At 39.8% G+C, this 13,172-nt stretch overlaps 1 protein-coding gene across 7 annotated transcripts; it reads right to left on the bottom strand.

The window, feature by feature from the left end:
- Nucleotides 1-4,488: 4,488 nt before the first annotated feature.
- On the bottom strand, nucleotides 4,489-11,905 carry CLDND1 (claudin domain containing 1). 7 transcript variants are annotated; one of them, XM_015446558.4, is made up of 6 exons: nucleotides 11,521-11,905; nucleotides 10,634-10,684; nucleotides 10,117-10,426; nucleotides 7,912-8,022; nucleotides 6,086-6,223; nucleotides 4,489-5,913 (listed from the first exon to the last, which is right to left on the bottom strand). In XM_015446558.4, the coding sequence occupies exons 3-6, from the start codon at nucleotides 10,406-10,408 to the stop codon at nucleotides 5,693-5,695; spliced, it is 762 nt and encodes a 253-aa protein (XP_015302044.1). In that variant the 5' UTR covers nucleotides 10,409-10,426; nucleotides 10,634-10,684; nucleotides 11,521-11,905; the 3' UTR covers nucleotides 4,489-5,692. The 7 variants fall into 7 exon arrangements, with proteins under 7 accessions (XP_015302044.1, XP_015302045.1, XP_005548398.1 ...); XM_015446559.4 differs by having other exon boundaries at nucleotides 10,634-10,677; XM_005548341.5 differs by having other exon boundaries at nucleotides 10,634-10,699; nucleotides 11,829-11,905.
- Nucleotides 11,906-13,172: the final 1,267 nt, after the last annotated feature.

Raw genomic sequence — 13,172 nt, 5'->3', positions numbered from 1 at the left:
AAGCCCATGTAATGAGGCTCTTTCTGTTTTGAAACAAAACTTTACTGGAAACAGAAGACTTCTCCAATAATGTAACACAAGCCCCAGTTCTAATCCCCATTGGAGTGTAGCCTTGTGGTAAACCACAACAGATCAGAGTCCTGCATGCCCTAGAGCTGGACCACACAGGCCAAGCAAAGGCTGCCTCCTTCCCGTGCACTGCATTAATCTCCAAATAATAGTACCAAACACTTTTTCAGCTCTTACGTTTCCAGAGCTGTTCTAACCACTTACATGTATGCCTTCTTATTTAACCATCACAAAAACCTATTGAGGCAGATAATATCCCATTTTATAGACAATGCTATTACATGTTCATCCTCAGAATTTCCAGCTTGGGTAGAAGTTAACATTAATCACTCATGCATGCCTCTTTCCGTCCTAGTTCTAACCAAGAGTATGAATACAATGAAGCAGACAGGGATCCGAATATTCACTTTCTTTATAGAGGCCTAATGACCTCAAATTACAGGGTCCCTGAAAGTACCTGATTAGAGAAAATAATTTGAACTTGAAGCCAAAACAAACAAGGCTTCCTATTACATCCCACCAAATCTGAACCTGAGAACCAGGCATGCACTGGATCTGCGGGGAAGACTCTTCATACACATCTCCAACCATCAGTGGTGTGATGGATTGGGACCTGTCACAAAGAGCCAGTCAACAGAAGAGTGTAGAAAGCACAGTAGAGAAACGGCTTCTAGAAGGCAGACACCGAGCCAGGTCTGTTTACTCCACAGCCCACTATCTCTTTCATAATCTGCCTAGGAGAGAGAGAATCCTATTTCTTGCTTTTAAACATAGCTTTCAAATATAACTGCCCACTGGAATCACTTGGAAAGGTTTTAAAAATTGCAATGACCTGACCATAGCCCAGGCCCACTAAATCAGATTCTCTGGAACGAAAACATTTAAGTTATCCAGGAAATTCCAATATGCAGCCTAGGCTAAGAGCCACCACTTTATAGGCTTGGCAACCCCAGCCCCTCATAATGCAGCCAGTCATAACTAGCAGTTTTTGAGTGACTATACTAAGCAATTTGCATAATCCTCATCACAACTCTAAGAGACACATGATAATCACAGCATTTCACAGATGGGAAAAGCGGTGCTTGGAAAAAGGCTGAGAGACAAGAGACAGACCTGGGATTACAAAGTTCGTATTCTGTCTCCCAAGCTAAATACTTAACCACCATATGCCATGCTGCTCCTGTGGATGCCCTGATTCCAGCAATCTCTCCAACCAGATAATACATTCTCCTTTTACATAGAGAAGCAAATAAGGCTTAGAGATACTACAAGAGTTGACTCCAGTATTCCCTTCTAAAAGAAAGCATAAACTCCTTCCATGGAAGTTAAGCAGGAAGAATAAAGCTTTCCAAAAACTAACATTTGTAGAGACCTGGGAAATGTGCGGCAGGGTGTTAAAAGATCAATAATTAGGGATGCTTAGAATTATAAAGCAGTTGAAGTCATACAGCATAATTTTTTATAGAATCAACTTGGTAGTTCTGAACAGCCATCCTTGATATCTGAAGATTAAGAAAACTGGACAGCACAGTCTATGAAGATAGGGCTAAGGATTGTGAAGGAAGGTGTCATGGGAAATTGTGGGAGCAAGAGAACCAAAGATGCTTGCGAGCATACAATGACAATACAAGCTAAGGGCGGAAAAAAACGAACAAAAGGCTGGGAGGGGCTGAAAGGCTGCAGGACAGGTGAGGTAAAGCTCACATACTGAGACAATAACACTGGACCAGTAAAGATGACACATTACTTAGTAACTCAGCTATATTAAAAGGTGTACAGCAGAAAAAAAAAAAAAAAACTCATTTCACATCTCTAAACCTTTGCAAATGTACAAATATAAATTGGATCTTGCTTTTATAAGTTTGCTCTAAGTATGTAAATGTTTATATGTCAAATAACGTATATTTGTATACATGTAATGCTAGTAATAGAAATTCTGGCACTGAAGAGAATGTAATGACTATATGGTAACTTCTTCTATAGAGCAAATAATAATTCTGTTATTCTTTTTACAATGGAACATTTTCACATTATGAATTGGCAGGATGATGGCATATAATTTGGCCCCAGGGAAAAGCCTATCTTATTACGATGGAGTATAAGAACACCTGATGAGCAATAGAAAAATAATTTAGATTCGTTTCCTTGTTTATTCCTCGCTTTTCAAGGTATGAATCATTATTCCCTTTGAGAAGAGTGCTGAAAGGAGGACAAAAGCCTCCACCCATCTATGCCAGGACACAGCTGCATTAAGCCTGTGAAATAACAATTTGCATCTTTAGAGCTGCACCCATTAACTGCTCTTTTAGCTGCTAGAGAATTCGAGAAAGTTTTGTAATCAGGCCGCGTGCAGTGGCTCACGCTTGTAATTCCAGCACTTTGGGAGGCCAAGGTGGGTGAGCCACTTGAAGTTAGGAGTTTGAGGCCAGTCTGGCCAACATGGTGAAACCCTGTCTCTACTAAAAATACAAAAGCTAGCGGGGTGTGGTGGCACACACCTGTAATCCCAGCTACTCCACAGACTGAGGCAGGAGAATCCCTTGAACCTGGGAGGTGGAGGTTGCAGTGAGCCAAGATTGGGCCACTGCCCTCCAACCTGGGGGACGGAGTGAGACTCCATATCACAAAAAAGAAAGTTTTGCAATCAGCAAAATTAGGTTAACACGTTTTCATTTTTGGTGAAACTTTACATTAAAATGACCTGATCTATGTATGTTACAGTCAATTGAACATGACACGGTCTATAGGTTTTAACTGTGCTAGTCTGCAATTTGGTGATGTTTCTGGAATGGAAAAAGAAACTAAATTGACGTGATTTGTGGTCATCTCATTCTTCTCAAATCATATGACTAAATGAGTTCACGTAGGAGTAATTGTCAACCCTATCCTTAATGCACATTACACTATTACAGCAGATAAAATTTTAACACATTCCCATTACATTATGAATTTGAAATCCTAGTGTAATACGATACAGACAGAAGGCACACTTAGTGTTATCTGAACAAATAAATTCTTCTGGAATTCCTTTTTGTTGTTGTACCAAATTCTAGTGTTTTATGGCTATACTTAATAAATTTTGAAAAGAGTCTTATGCTAAAAATCATAGAGGATATTTACCCACATCATTTAGTTAGGAGCTTTAGAATTAAGGTCTTAAAACACATTCTTAAATTGCCACAAAATTCATGCTGAGGCTGGGCGCGGTGGCTCATGCCTGTAATCCCAGCACTTTGGGATGCCAAGGTGGGCGGATCACCTGAGGTCGGGAGTTCAAGGCCAGCCTGACCAACATGGAGAAACCCCATCTCTACTAAAAATACAAAATTAGCTGGGCATGGTGGTGTATGCCTGTAATCCCAGCTACTCGGGAGGCTGAGGCAGGAGAATCACTTGAACCCGGGAGGCAGAGGTTGTGGTGAGCTGAGATCACACCACTGCACTCCAGTCTGGGCAACAACAGCCGAAACTCCGTCTCAAAAAAAAAAAAATTTCGTTCTGAAAAATCTGAAAATTAATTTTTTACTTCAGAGTTGCTTTGAAAGATTAAATTTAATAGGATCTGCTTTGCCAGATTTTATCTATTAGGTTGATCAAAAATGCTTGAATATGAGCAGTTTCATACAGTACAACCTGATTACAATCAGTTTCACATTAAATGAAACAATGCAGCCCTATATATTCCAAAGAAAAAAGTCTTTGCAGGAGAAAGATAACCTCAGCTACCCTGCAACATGCTAAAAATACCAACTACAACACATATGCAGCACCAGGTGTTACGGTGCTAGCTTCCCAGGTAACTCTGGGGAGGTAAGAGGCAGGGACATAGTTTAAAATAACTGCCCAACACAAAAATGTCACGCTGCCAAAAATTTTCTTATCCCATTCCCGAAGGTGTTTTGTTTGTTCACTTAGCTTTTCCCTTTTCCACCTTCCACAGAAGGGACTGAAGGGTAATGAATCTTCAAGAATTAAGATTAGATAGAAACCTGAGTAACCAGCCATTTTACAGGCAATAATTGGCTCCTGAGTAATGCTGGCTTTGTTCTAAGTCAGAAGCTGACTTGGTTATTTACTATAGAACACAAACATCCACAACCACTAAATGACTTCACAGAAAACTAGCCACATTAAGTATGACATGTAGAGATAACAAAACTACTTTTGAGAACATAGTTTAAAATTCTGAAAAATAAAAGATAAAGATTTTCTTATTTCTAATTTCTTATTTCTAATAAGAAATTTCTTATTTCTAATAAATGTTCCCACATTTTCCAGAAGATAAAACAAGAGACCCAAACACAGGACATGACAGCCCTGTACAGCAAGATGCACTTTCCACAGTCAACCGGAGATTCCCTCTACTTCTTTATCCTAAAGTGTTGAGATTTAAATCAATTCAGACTCTACATACAATTCTTTGAGTCTCTTTTCATTTTCAATTTTATTTTTTAAAAAAGACATTGAGGTTATGGTAAGAAATTATGAAGTTACTTTTTTTTAATCTGTCAATTGCTACAGTAGTGGAATAAATAAATAAGATTTTTTAAAAGTTCAATGTTTACAGACATACTTATAAAAAAAAATGACTGAATTAGAAGACATTTAAATAATGTTGATACACACCAGGAAGGGATTTAGGCAAGGAAAGGCACATCATATTACCACAAGAAATAAAGACCATAGTTGGAGGTTAATCGACAGCCAAAACTTTAGATCTTGTGGTAGGTTTCCCAGCTCTGGAGGGGTCATTATGGTGAAATGTTCTTTATGGTACTGGGCTGGAACAAATAAATAGCAGTTGGGAATTTTACTTTGTAACTGTAATATAATGTTAAAAAGAAAGCACACTTTTCATAACCCTGGTATGTGAAGAGGAAATTAAAAAATCCAAAACAATTTGGTAGTACTGAAAATCCTATGGAGAGTTAAAAATAGTAATAGTAATATTAATCCTCGCCCAGCTGAATTGGAATTCTTGCAGTTACAAAGTTAAAATTTCAAGTAAACACCGTATTTTTCACTTTTTGTAGACAGACACAGTGCAGATACAAACAGCTGCCATATCTCACCTTGGCTGAAGCTATGTGTCAATGCTTAGGGAAAACGATCTTAGATAATTTCCCAATTTTACAGAGCTTAAATCTTTGAAAACAGCACTAACACTGCTGGCTGACTGGCTATCTACAACAGCAAAGTGAACATAAAGTTTTGACAAAGATGAGAGGTTTCCCCAAGAAACTAATACAGAGTTTTTAGTGGAACAGATACAGTTACTTTAGTTTTACTGAAAAGTCTAACAGACATTAGCACAACTTGTTTGGGGTCACATTCCTACTGCCAATTTTCTTTCATACATTTGTGTCAAGTCTTTATCCAGTTCTTTCTGTCTACGCCTAGATTAGTTTATTTGAAAGACGGCGTCACTTAAAGTAAACCACATACATTTTAGTGGTATTAAGTGTGTCTTTAGTGGTGAATGTGCATAAATAAAATAGATCTTCATAATAAAATGGTATATCCACAAATAAAATACAAATTAAAAACAATTGAGAGGTGGGGAAAATGTCAGTATTATTTTAAAAAAATACAAATGGCAATGGTAAAGCAGGCAGTTTCTTGCTCACGCCACGCGATAGGCCTTCATTAAGGTGTACTCCTTCCGGTTGGTGTGAGCAGCCCAGATGAAGAGCGCAGAGGCCATGAACTGCAAGGGAGCTGAGACACAAGCCAGGCAGAAGGACCATCCAAATTCACCGGATACACTGTCAGGGAGCTCTAGTTTCTGGTGGAGTAGTTCAATTCCAGCTACATAACAACTTACTGAGCCCAGTGTACACAGACCTTGGGGGAAAATTCAGAAAACAAAACAAAACATGGCTGGGTAAAAGCACAGTAAAGGGCTTTTCAGGCAATGAGACGGCGCAGTTAATACGTGAACATTTAAGATTTATAATTCTTTGGTCCCTAAAGAGACAGGAAGAAGCTAAAAGGTAACTATGATGACAAAACCTACCTGCAAGGAGATGGAGAATGCCCGTGGCAATGGTGGGATACAAGCTTCGGCAAATGCAAGCACAAAGTCCGATCAAAGCCCCAAAGCACATCAAACCTAAACTCACAAAAGGTAAAAGGAACTGGCAACGCCAAAGATCTGATTTTTAAAAAGAAAGAACAGAAATGTTACCATGATTTCAGACCATTTTCCCCACAATGGCAATTTCTTTCATATTCTAATTAGATCTTTTCTCAAAAAGTGAGCAAGTATTTTAACATTGAGGCCTCTTTTCTAAAGCACAATATTCAAAAGGATGCTAACCTTGTCCTGATAAAAGTAAAAGGACACTAACAGGTAGCAATTACTGAGGGTTCACTATGTTCCATGCTAGGTTTGTCTACACATTTTCTGTATTAATCCTCCCAACAACCCTAGAAAGTAGGTACAGTCAGCCCTCCATATCTGCAGGTTTTGCATCCATAGATTCAACTAACCAAGGGTTAAAAATATTCAGAAAAAAAATAATGATACAAATTTACAAATATATAGTATAACAACTATTTACATAGCATTGATATTGTGTTGGGTATTATAAGCAATCTAAAGATGATTTAAAGTATACAGGAGGATTGTGTAGGTTATACGCTAATACGATGCCATTTTATATAAGATACTTTAGCAACCTTGGAATTAGCAGGGGATCCTGAATCCAATTCCCCATAGCTACAGCTGTATTATTATTAATTCCATTTTGTAATTAAGGAAACTGAGGCAGGAGTCATAAATAACTTGTAAAAATAACACAGTAAGTGGTAGAGCCAGGATTTGATACAAATATCAGTCTGACTCTACCTACCAACAATATCTAGGTCTTTACAGGATCTAAAGGCAGTAATAACAGGTAAATTAATGGTAATTATAAATGACCTTATAGGGCTGTTGAAAGAATATACATAAAGCACAAAGCAGAGAATCTAAAGGTAGTTTTAATTATCATAAATCCCTCATCAACATGGGAAGAAAACTTGATGACCTTACAAAACATGCCATTCCATTTTCAGACAATATTCATTATTAGAAATGTATTCATATCGATCTTCACCAAAGTTTACCTTTTGGTGCTGGTTTTGCTTTCTGGAACTTCTTAAGTGTTTTTTGAACTTACTTTCTTCAAACTTTCCTAGTAATAAACTGCTTGCTACATATTCTCTTTATAAAACTGAATACCTACACCTTATTCACTCTTTTCTCTTACAACATGGTCATTCTTCTGGGCAAGTCCCTGTAGCCCTGAAAACTGAGGCTCAAATCTGACGACAGTATTTCATGGGCCGCCTGATCATCAAGGAATAGGCTGTTCCTAATAAATACTTTCATATTTTTTGACATCTACCCTTTAGTTACTATCACCTAAGACTGGATAAACACTTCTGGCAGGCCTGACAACTCACTGACTCATTTAGAGCTTGCAGTCAACTTTTTTCACATATACCTATCTGAACGCAAGCAGTGGGAAGTGTTTAATTCAAGTAGAGGAATTTATAAGTTATCCCAACTAAATTTCCTCTTATTAAATGGGCCCACTAATAATATCTTTTGAAGGTCTAGATCTCATCATCCAATGAAGTAGTTGCCCCTGTCAACTTCAAATCATTTGAAATTTGGTAAGCAAGTATCTACCTTCTAAAATATCAACAGAATAGAGTTCATTGGATACTGTTAGAGATCTCATTTTAAGTTGGCACAATCTACTAACTCATCTTATTCCAAAAACATAGTCCAAAAAGAGACAAATAAAATTATCTTTGTTCCCCCAACTGTCCTGGTGAAATCAAAGTACTCACAGGTCCTAAGTAGATCAATCCCGCTATTGTGGTTTCCGGGATCAACAAATTTCTCCATGAACTGCTCAGTTAGTGTGAAACTCACACATTTTGTGACCACATCAAATGACTCTGGAACAAGAACAATTGCCTGTTGTTTTAATTATAAACATTTAACAAAAATCCCTTTCAGTAATTATTCTCTGAAGTAAAAAGTAAAGGACGTTTCCAGAGGGGTCAGCAACTTCTCTGGCCCTGACTGACACATAGGTTTCATAGATGTCCAATGGATGCCACTGGTTCTCAGTGGCAAGTGAAGACATAGACACGAGGAAGAAAAATAAAGTAGAAGCAGTAAAATGAATGGCAGAATAGCTATGTAGAAAGCCTAGAAGGGGAGGGAACAAAGACAGAAATAAATAGGAATGTTGATCTTCTCATCCAACCCTGCTTTACCAACCATATCCCCATCTCAGGGAATGCCAACTCCACCCTTCTAGTTCTTCAGATCAGAAACTTTACAGTAATTCTTGTACATTTACACTCCATCAGGAAATCCGAGGAATTCTTCCTTCAAACTATGTCCAGAATCCAGCTGCTGCTCAGTGCTGCCATTCTCGTGTGAGTCATAACCATCACCTAACCTGAATTACTTCTATAGCCTTCTAACCAGAGTCTTCTAGCTTCCACCTTTGTCTGCTGCCTCTGTTCTCAGCCACGGTGACCAGATCATGGTTCAGCATTGTACTTGGAGTCAACGCCAAAGTTCTCATTATGCCTAGAGTCCTCCAGGATTTGCCCCAGTCCCACTCCCAAAGTAGGTCTTTGACAGCATACACCCAACTTCCCATCTCTCCCTCCATTCCAGCCCAGTGGCTTCCTTACTGGTCCTTGAATATTTCAGGCATGCTCCTACCATAGGGCCTTTGCAGTAGATGTCCTTTCCAACCTAAATGACTTCCTCCCCATTTACCCATATAGCCAAATCTTTCATCTAGTCTTTAACTACATTCTTTACTCAAGTGGTGTCTTCTCAATGAGACCTACCTTAAGTATCCTATTGAAAATCATAACCTATGGCCACCAATATTCCTTTTCCCACATATTTCCAAATCACTTTTGTGTTCTATTTTGCCACAGCACGTGTCATTTTTTAACATACTAAATAATTGTTTATTCTGTTTATACTGTTATATTCTGTTCATTGCCTGTCATCCTTTATTAGAATGCTAGCTCCCCAGGAGTAAGGACTTTGTTCTCTTTCCTGATGTTCTCCCAGCTAAGAGGCCCTGGAACATGGAGGCATGCAATAAATTATTTGTTTAATGAATGACTAAATGGTAACACTCCAATATCAAGTGCTCCTGTACCCTCACAAGTCAAACTGAACATTTTACAATGAATTTTAACCAACTTTCTCTCCTTTCCTTCCAAATTACCTCCTTTTTTTTCCAGATACAGTGACATATTATCATCCTTTTGATATATGGTAACACAAGCCTCTTCTGCTATGATTTGAATACAATGCTTCCCCACTAAGTGGCCAACAGAAGTAGTCATTAACGTTGTTCCTTACAAAGAGTTCTAAGGCTACCATTTTAATAAGTGGAAATTAAAAACTTTAAGCGTTAAATAAGAATGCCTGCAAAATAAACCTGAAAAACTTAGTTTTTTTTTTTTTTTACTTCTGTAATACAAATTTCGTAACCTACAAACTCTGTATCAAGATTGCTGTAAAACAGTCTCATCTACATAGATTTAAATGTAGAGCTGGTCAAATTATATCCCCTAAGATACAGGAGTAAATGATAGATATGTATTATAATACAGCTAACCCATAAAAGGACAATTTGTTGAGTTGATTTTCGATGGTAGTCCTTTTACTAGTTACCAAATATTTTTAAAGTCTTTCGATGTACTTTTCCAACTATTTCTTTATGATGTGTTAGATTAATAAAAAGTGTTTTAATGTGTGAGTAAATAAAAAAAAATTTAATGGCTTTCCCAAGATAAGAAAAGTTCCTCATCCAACCAATATTGATGAGTACCATGGTAATGCAAAGAGGTTGGGGAGAGAAGGCAGTAGAAAGAGAAGATACACATGATTTATTTCTTTAAGGAGAGAGAGAACCAATAAACCTGCTTACATGTAACTGGGCAATCACTAGGTCATTTTGTCCATTATTAACCAGGTAAAGAAGAGAGAAGTTAAAATAAGAGAAATACCTGTCCTTTCTGGTGGGCTATACCAATGCATGTTTTTGGGTATGGTGATACACCGTCTCCACAATCCCACTGTGCCATTGTATCGAAAAAGTGCATCATTGTAAGTCTTTTCATCTGCCTCATCACTAATGAATTCATCCCAGATGCTTTTATTCAAATCACTGGAATTTTCTTGAACTGGACTTCGATATTCATACCAGAAGTCTGTGCCAATGGAGGCTGCCATGTAGATGGTGGAAATGAGGCTAAGCACACAAGCAATTACAAATGCTGTAGCAAAACGGTTATCCATTCTGGCATTCAGACTGCTCTGTTTAAAAGTTGAAGAAAGAAGAAAGTCTTAAAGGACAAATAAGAAAAACTATTTTGAATTATTCCAAATGCACCCTTTACCCAATTCCCCATCCCTTCGTACATATAACCATTAAGAATTTTTTTTTTAGAAAGCAAGCATGTTTTTAATTAAGCTTAAAACAAAACTCATTCTCATAAAAGTACTTATTGAATGCTCACATACCCAGGATGCTACGGAGACAGAGGTCTTGTTCTCTAGTCTATCACCTGCATACTAAAACAGACAACACTGAAATGGACATACACATTACAGATACAAACAATAGACATGCCCATGGTCAGCAGTGTTACCGTGCACACATTTTAAATCACAGACTGAATTTTTGCACGAGCTGCAGAGGATTAAGTGTTCTGGGTTTGAGTGTTAAAAAGACACAGGAAAAAGCAGTGGCAATTGGCTTCTCCCAGTTTCCTCTGAAGAGGGAAGCCTCCTAAAACAAAGGTAAGAGTCAGGAGCCATACGGAAAACAGAGTTGAAGATGTTTGTTAACCCCGAGGGAAAGGTTGTTCTAGGTGTATAAAATAGCAAAGAGAACAATAACATATAATAATGCTAGATAGCAATCTCTCCCTAATCCATTAAAGCTAAGCCACGCTTCTTTACGCTGCCAAATGCTTCACTCCTATCTACTCTCCCTATTCCTTATACTTCTGAACCTCCTCAACTGAAACCTTGCTCTCTCCCTAAACCCTAAGTGCAACATATGTCCGCAAAAACTAAATGATCCCTCCTCAGCCAGACAGAAAACTCTCAAAATATCAACACTCCCAAGGCGTGGACAGGGCTCAACGGCAGTAGTAAATGGCCGCGGTAAAATGACTCAAGGCGGATCGCGCTGAGCCAAATACTACACGGCAAGTATACACCGTGACCGCACCAAACACCTTACAAAGGTGCACGAAAACAGACTCGCAAACTGGGGTTGCTGAGTTTGGAAAATTGGAACTGACTCAGGAAAGGTAAGGGCAATGACAACGATAACTCAAAAAGTTGGATTTGCATTTTGATTTTTTAAAAATCCCCCCTTCATCCTGGTGCTCTCAAATGACCTTAAAGGGTCCCAGCACTGGGAACGGCGGTTCATCGAAGCCGGACGCCTGGAGCGGTCACCTCCCGGGCCTCACAGCGGGGCCGGAGAAGGCCAGGGCTGGGGCGGGGCAGTCGTGTGCGGCCCCCATCCAGAGTCCCCCAGTACCCGACCAGGCCCCGCCCTAGAGGGCTCGGCCCAGGGACAAACCCGCCGCTCGGAACCCGCCCAGTCCCGACCACGCCCGGGAAGGGGGCCCCTCTTCAAACCGCCGGGAACATCGAACCGCGACGCGACCCCCGCCCAGCGACGCAGGTCCCGCTCACTCACCGCCCATCCTCCTGCTCCGCCAGCTTCACCCTCTAGCTCAGACCACAGCACCCTACTCTCCCCGCGCCTCCTCTGACGCACTTCCCTGCAGAGCCCGCCCCCTCCATAACTCCCGCGCCTCCGCCTCCGCCCCCACTCCGGGCCGGGCCGCGGCCCGGGACCGAGGGGCCTTGTGGGAGTTGTAGGAGGGACAGACTGAAAGCTGTCTGAGGCGGCGATAGGCATCCTGGCGCCGCGCGCGGCGCATTGTGGGAGATGTAGTTCAGCTCCTCAGGGCAAGCCGGTGCGCAGAAGGGAAGTCTAGGCTGTTGGATTCTTGCATTTTAGGGAGGAAGGAACAATGGTCCAGAAAGTAAAGCGGACCGGTTTCCGGTCACCTCTAGTCAATGACCGTGACCTGTATAACTTAGGTCTGACTTTTAGGCCTGTGCTTTCCCTATCACACCACCCTGCCTCTAGATTTAAGTATAAATGAACAAAAATGGGATTCTACTTGTGAAACGTTGACCCATTTTATTTCCCTCTCCCAGAATCCCTCCCATTGGAGCAGAGTCCTTTTCGTTTTACTGCATAAGTTTAGGCTAAGAAGTATGTGACCTGGCAGACAGTATCCATCAAGAATGTAATGACATTATTTGGGTTTCATAAAATGTGTGTTTGTAGCTGCCTATTTTTTATGACAAGTGATACTAGTTTTCTATTGCAGTAATGTTGTTCCTTTTAAATTTTTTTCATTTAATTTTAAAAATATTAATAATACTGAGCATACCAGATATGTCAAAAAATGAATAAAAAATTGTGGGTATAGTAGGAAAAAGACTGAAATTTGGGGAACATCACTCAAGTAGATAAGGTCAAGGACAGCATTGGAGATTGCAGATGATGTGTGGCACACAGGACACAATGTTTCTGAGCCCTCAGGTTTAACACAGAAATTCACGGACAGGAAGCAGGTACATCTTAACGATAACATGAGTGGAACTATTAACGTGGCCTGGGACCAGCAAATGGTGGATTTCTCAACGGTAACCTACAGAGAAAACTGACTCGAGGACCAGAGGGGCTCTCAAACCTCCACTCCGTCCCCTAATGCCTTGTAATTTAGCACAGGAGAAAGATGGGAGCTTCAAGTTGATACTAAATTTCTACCACTTTGACAGATTAAAGGCATGGTATGTTTCTCTATCTGTAGTTACATTTCTTTCACCTGAGTGAACCGATATTCATATGCAGTACATAATAAGCTAGTAGCCAAATATATTCTAACATGACTCTGGATTTTTACATACAGCATACAGTCAAAAAAAATTTGTCAGTGGCGGAGGGGCACAGGCAAATTGTCAG

The sequence above is a fragment of the Macaca fascicularis genome, chromosome 2, assembly GCF_037993035.2.
Source record: "Macaca fascicularis isolate 582-1 chromosome 2, T2T-MFA8v1.1".
In the NCBI taxonomy this organism is placed as follows: domain Eukaryota; kingdom Metazoa; phylum Chordata; class Mammalia; order Primates; family Cercopithecidae; genus Macaca; species Macaca fascicularis.
Note: the sequence above shows the minus strand (reverse complement) of the source record. Positions and strands in the feature narration are given on the sequence as shown.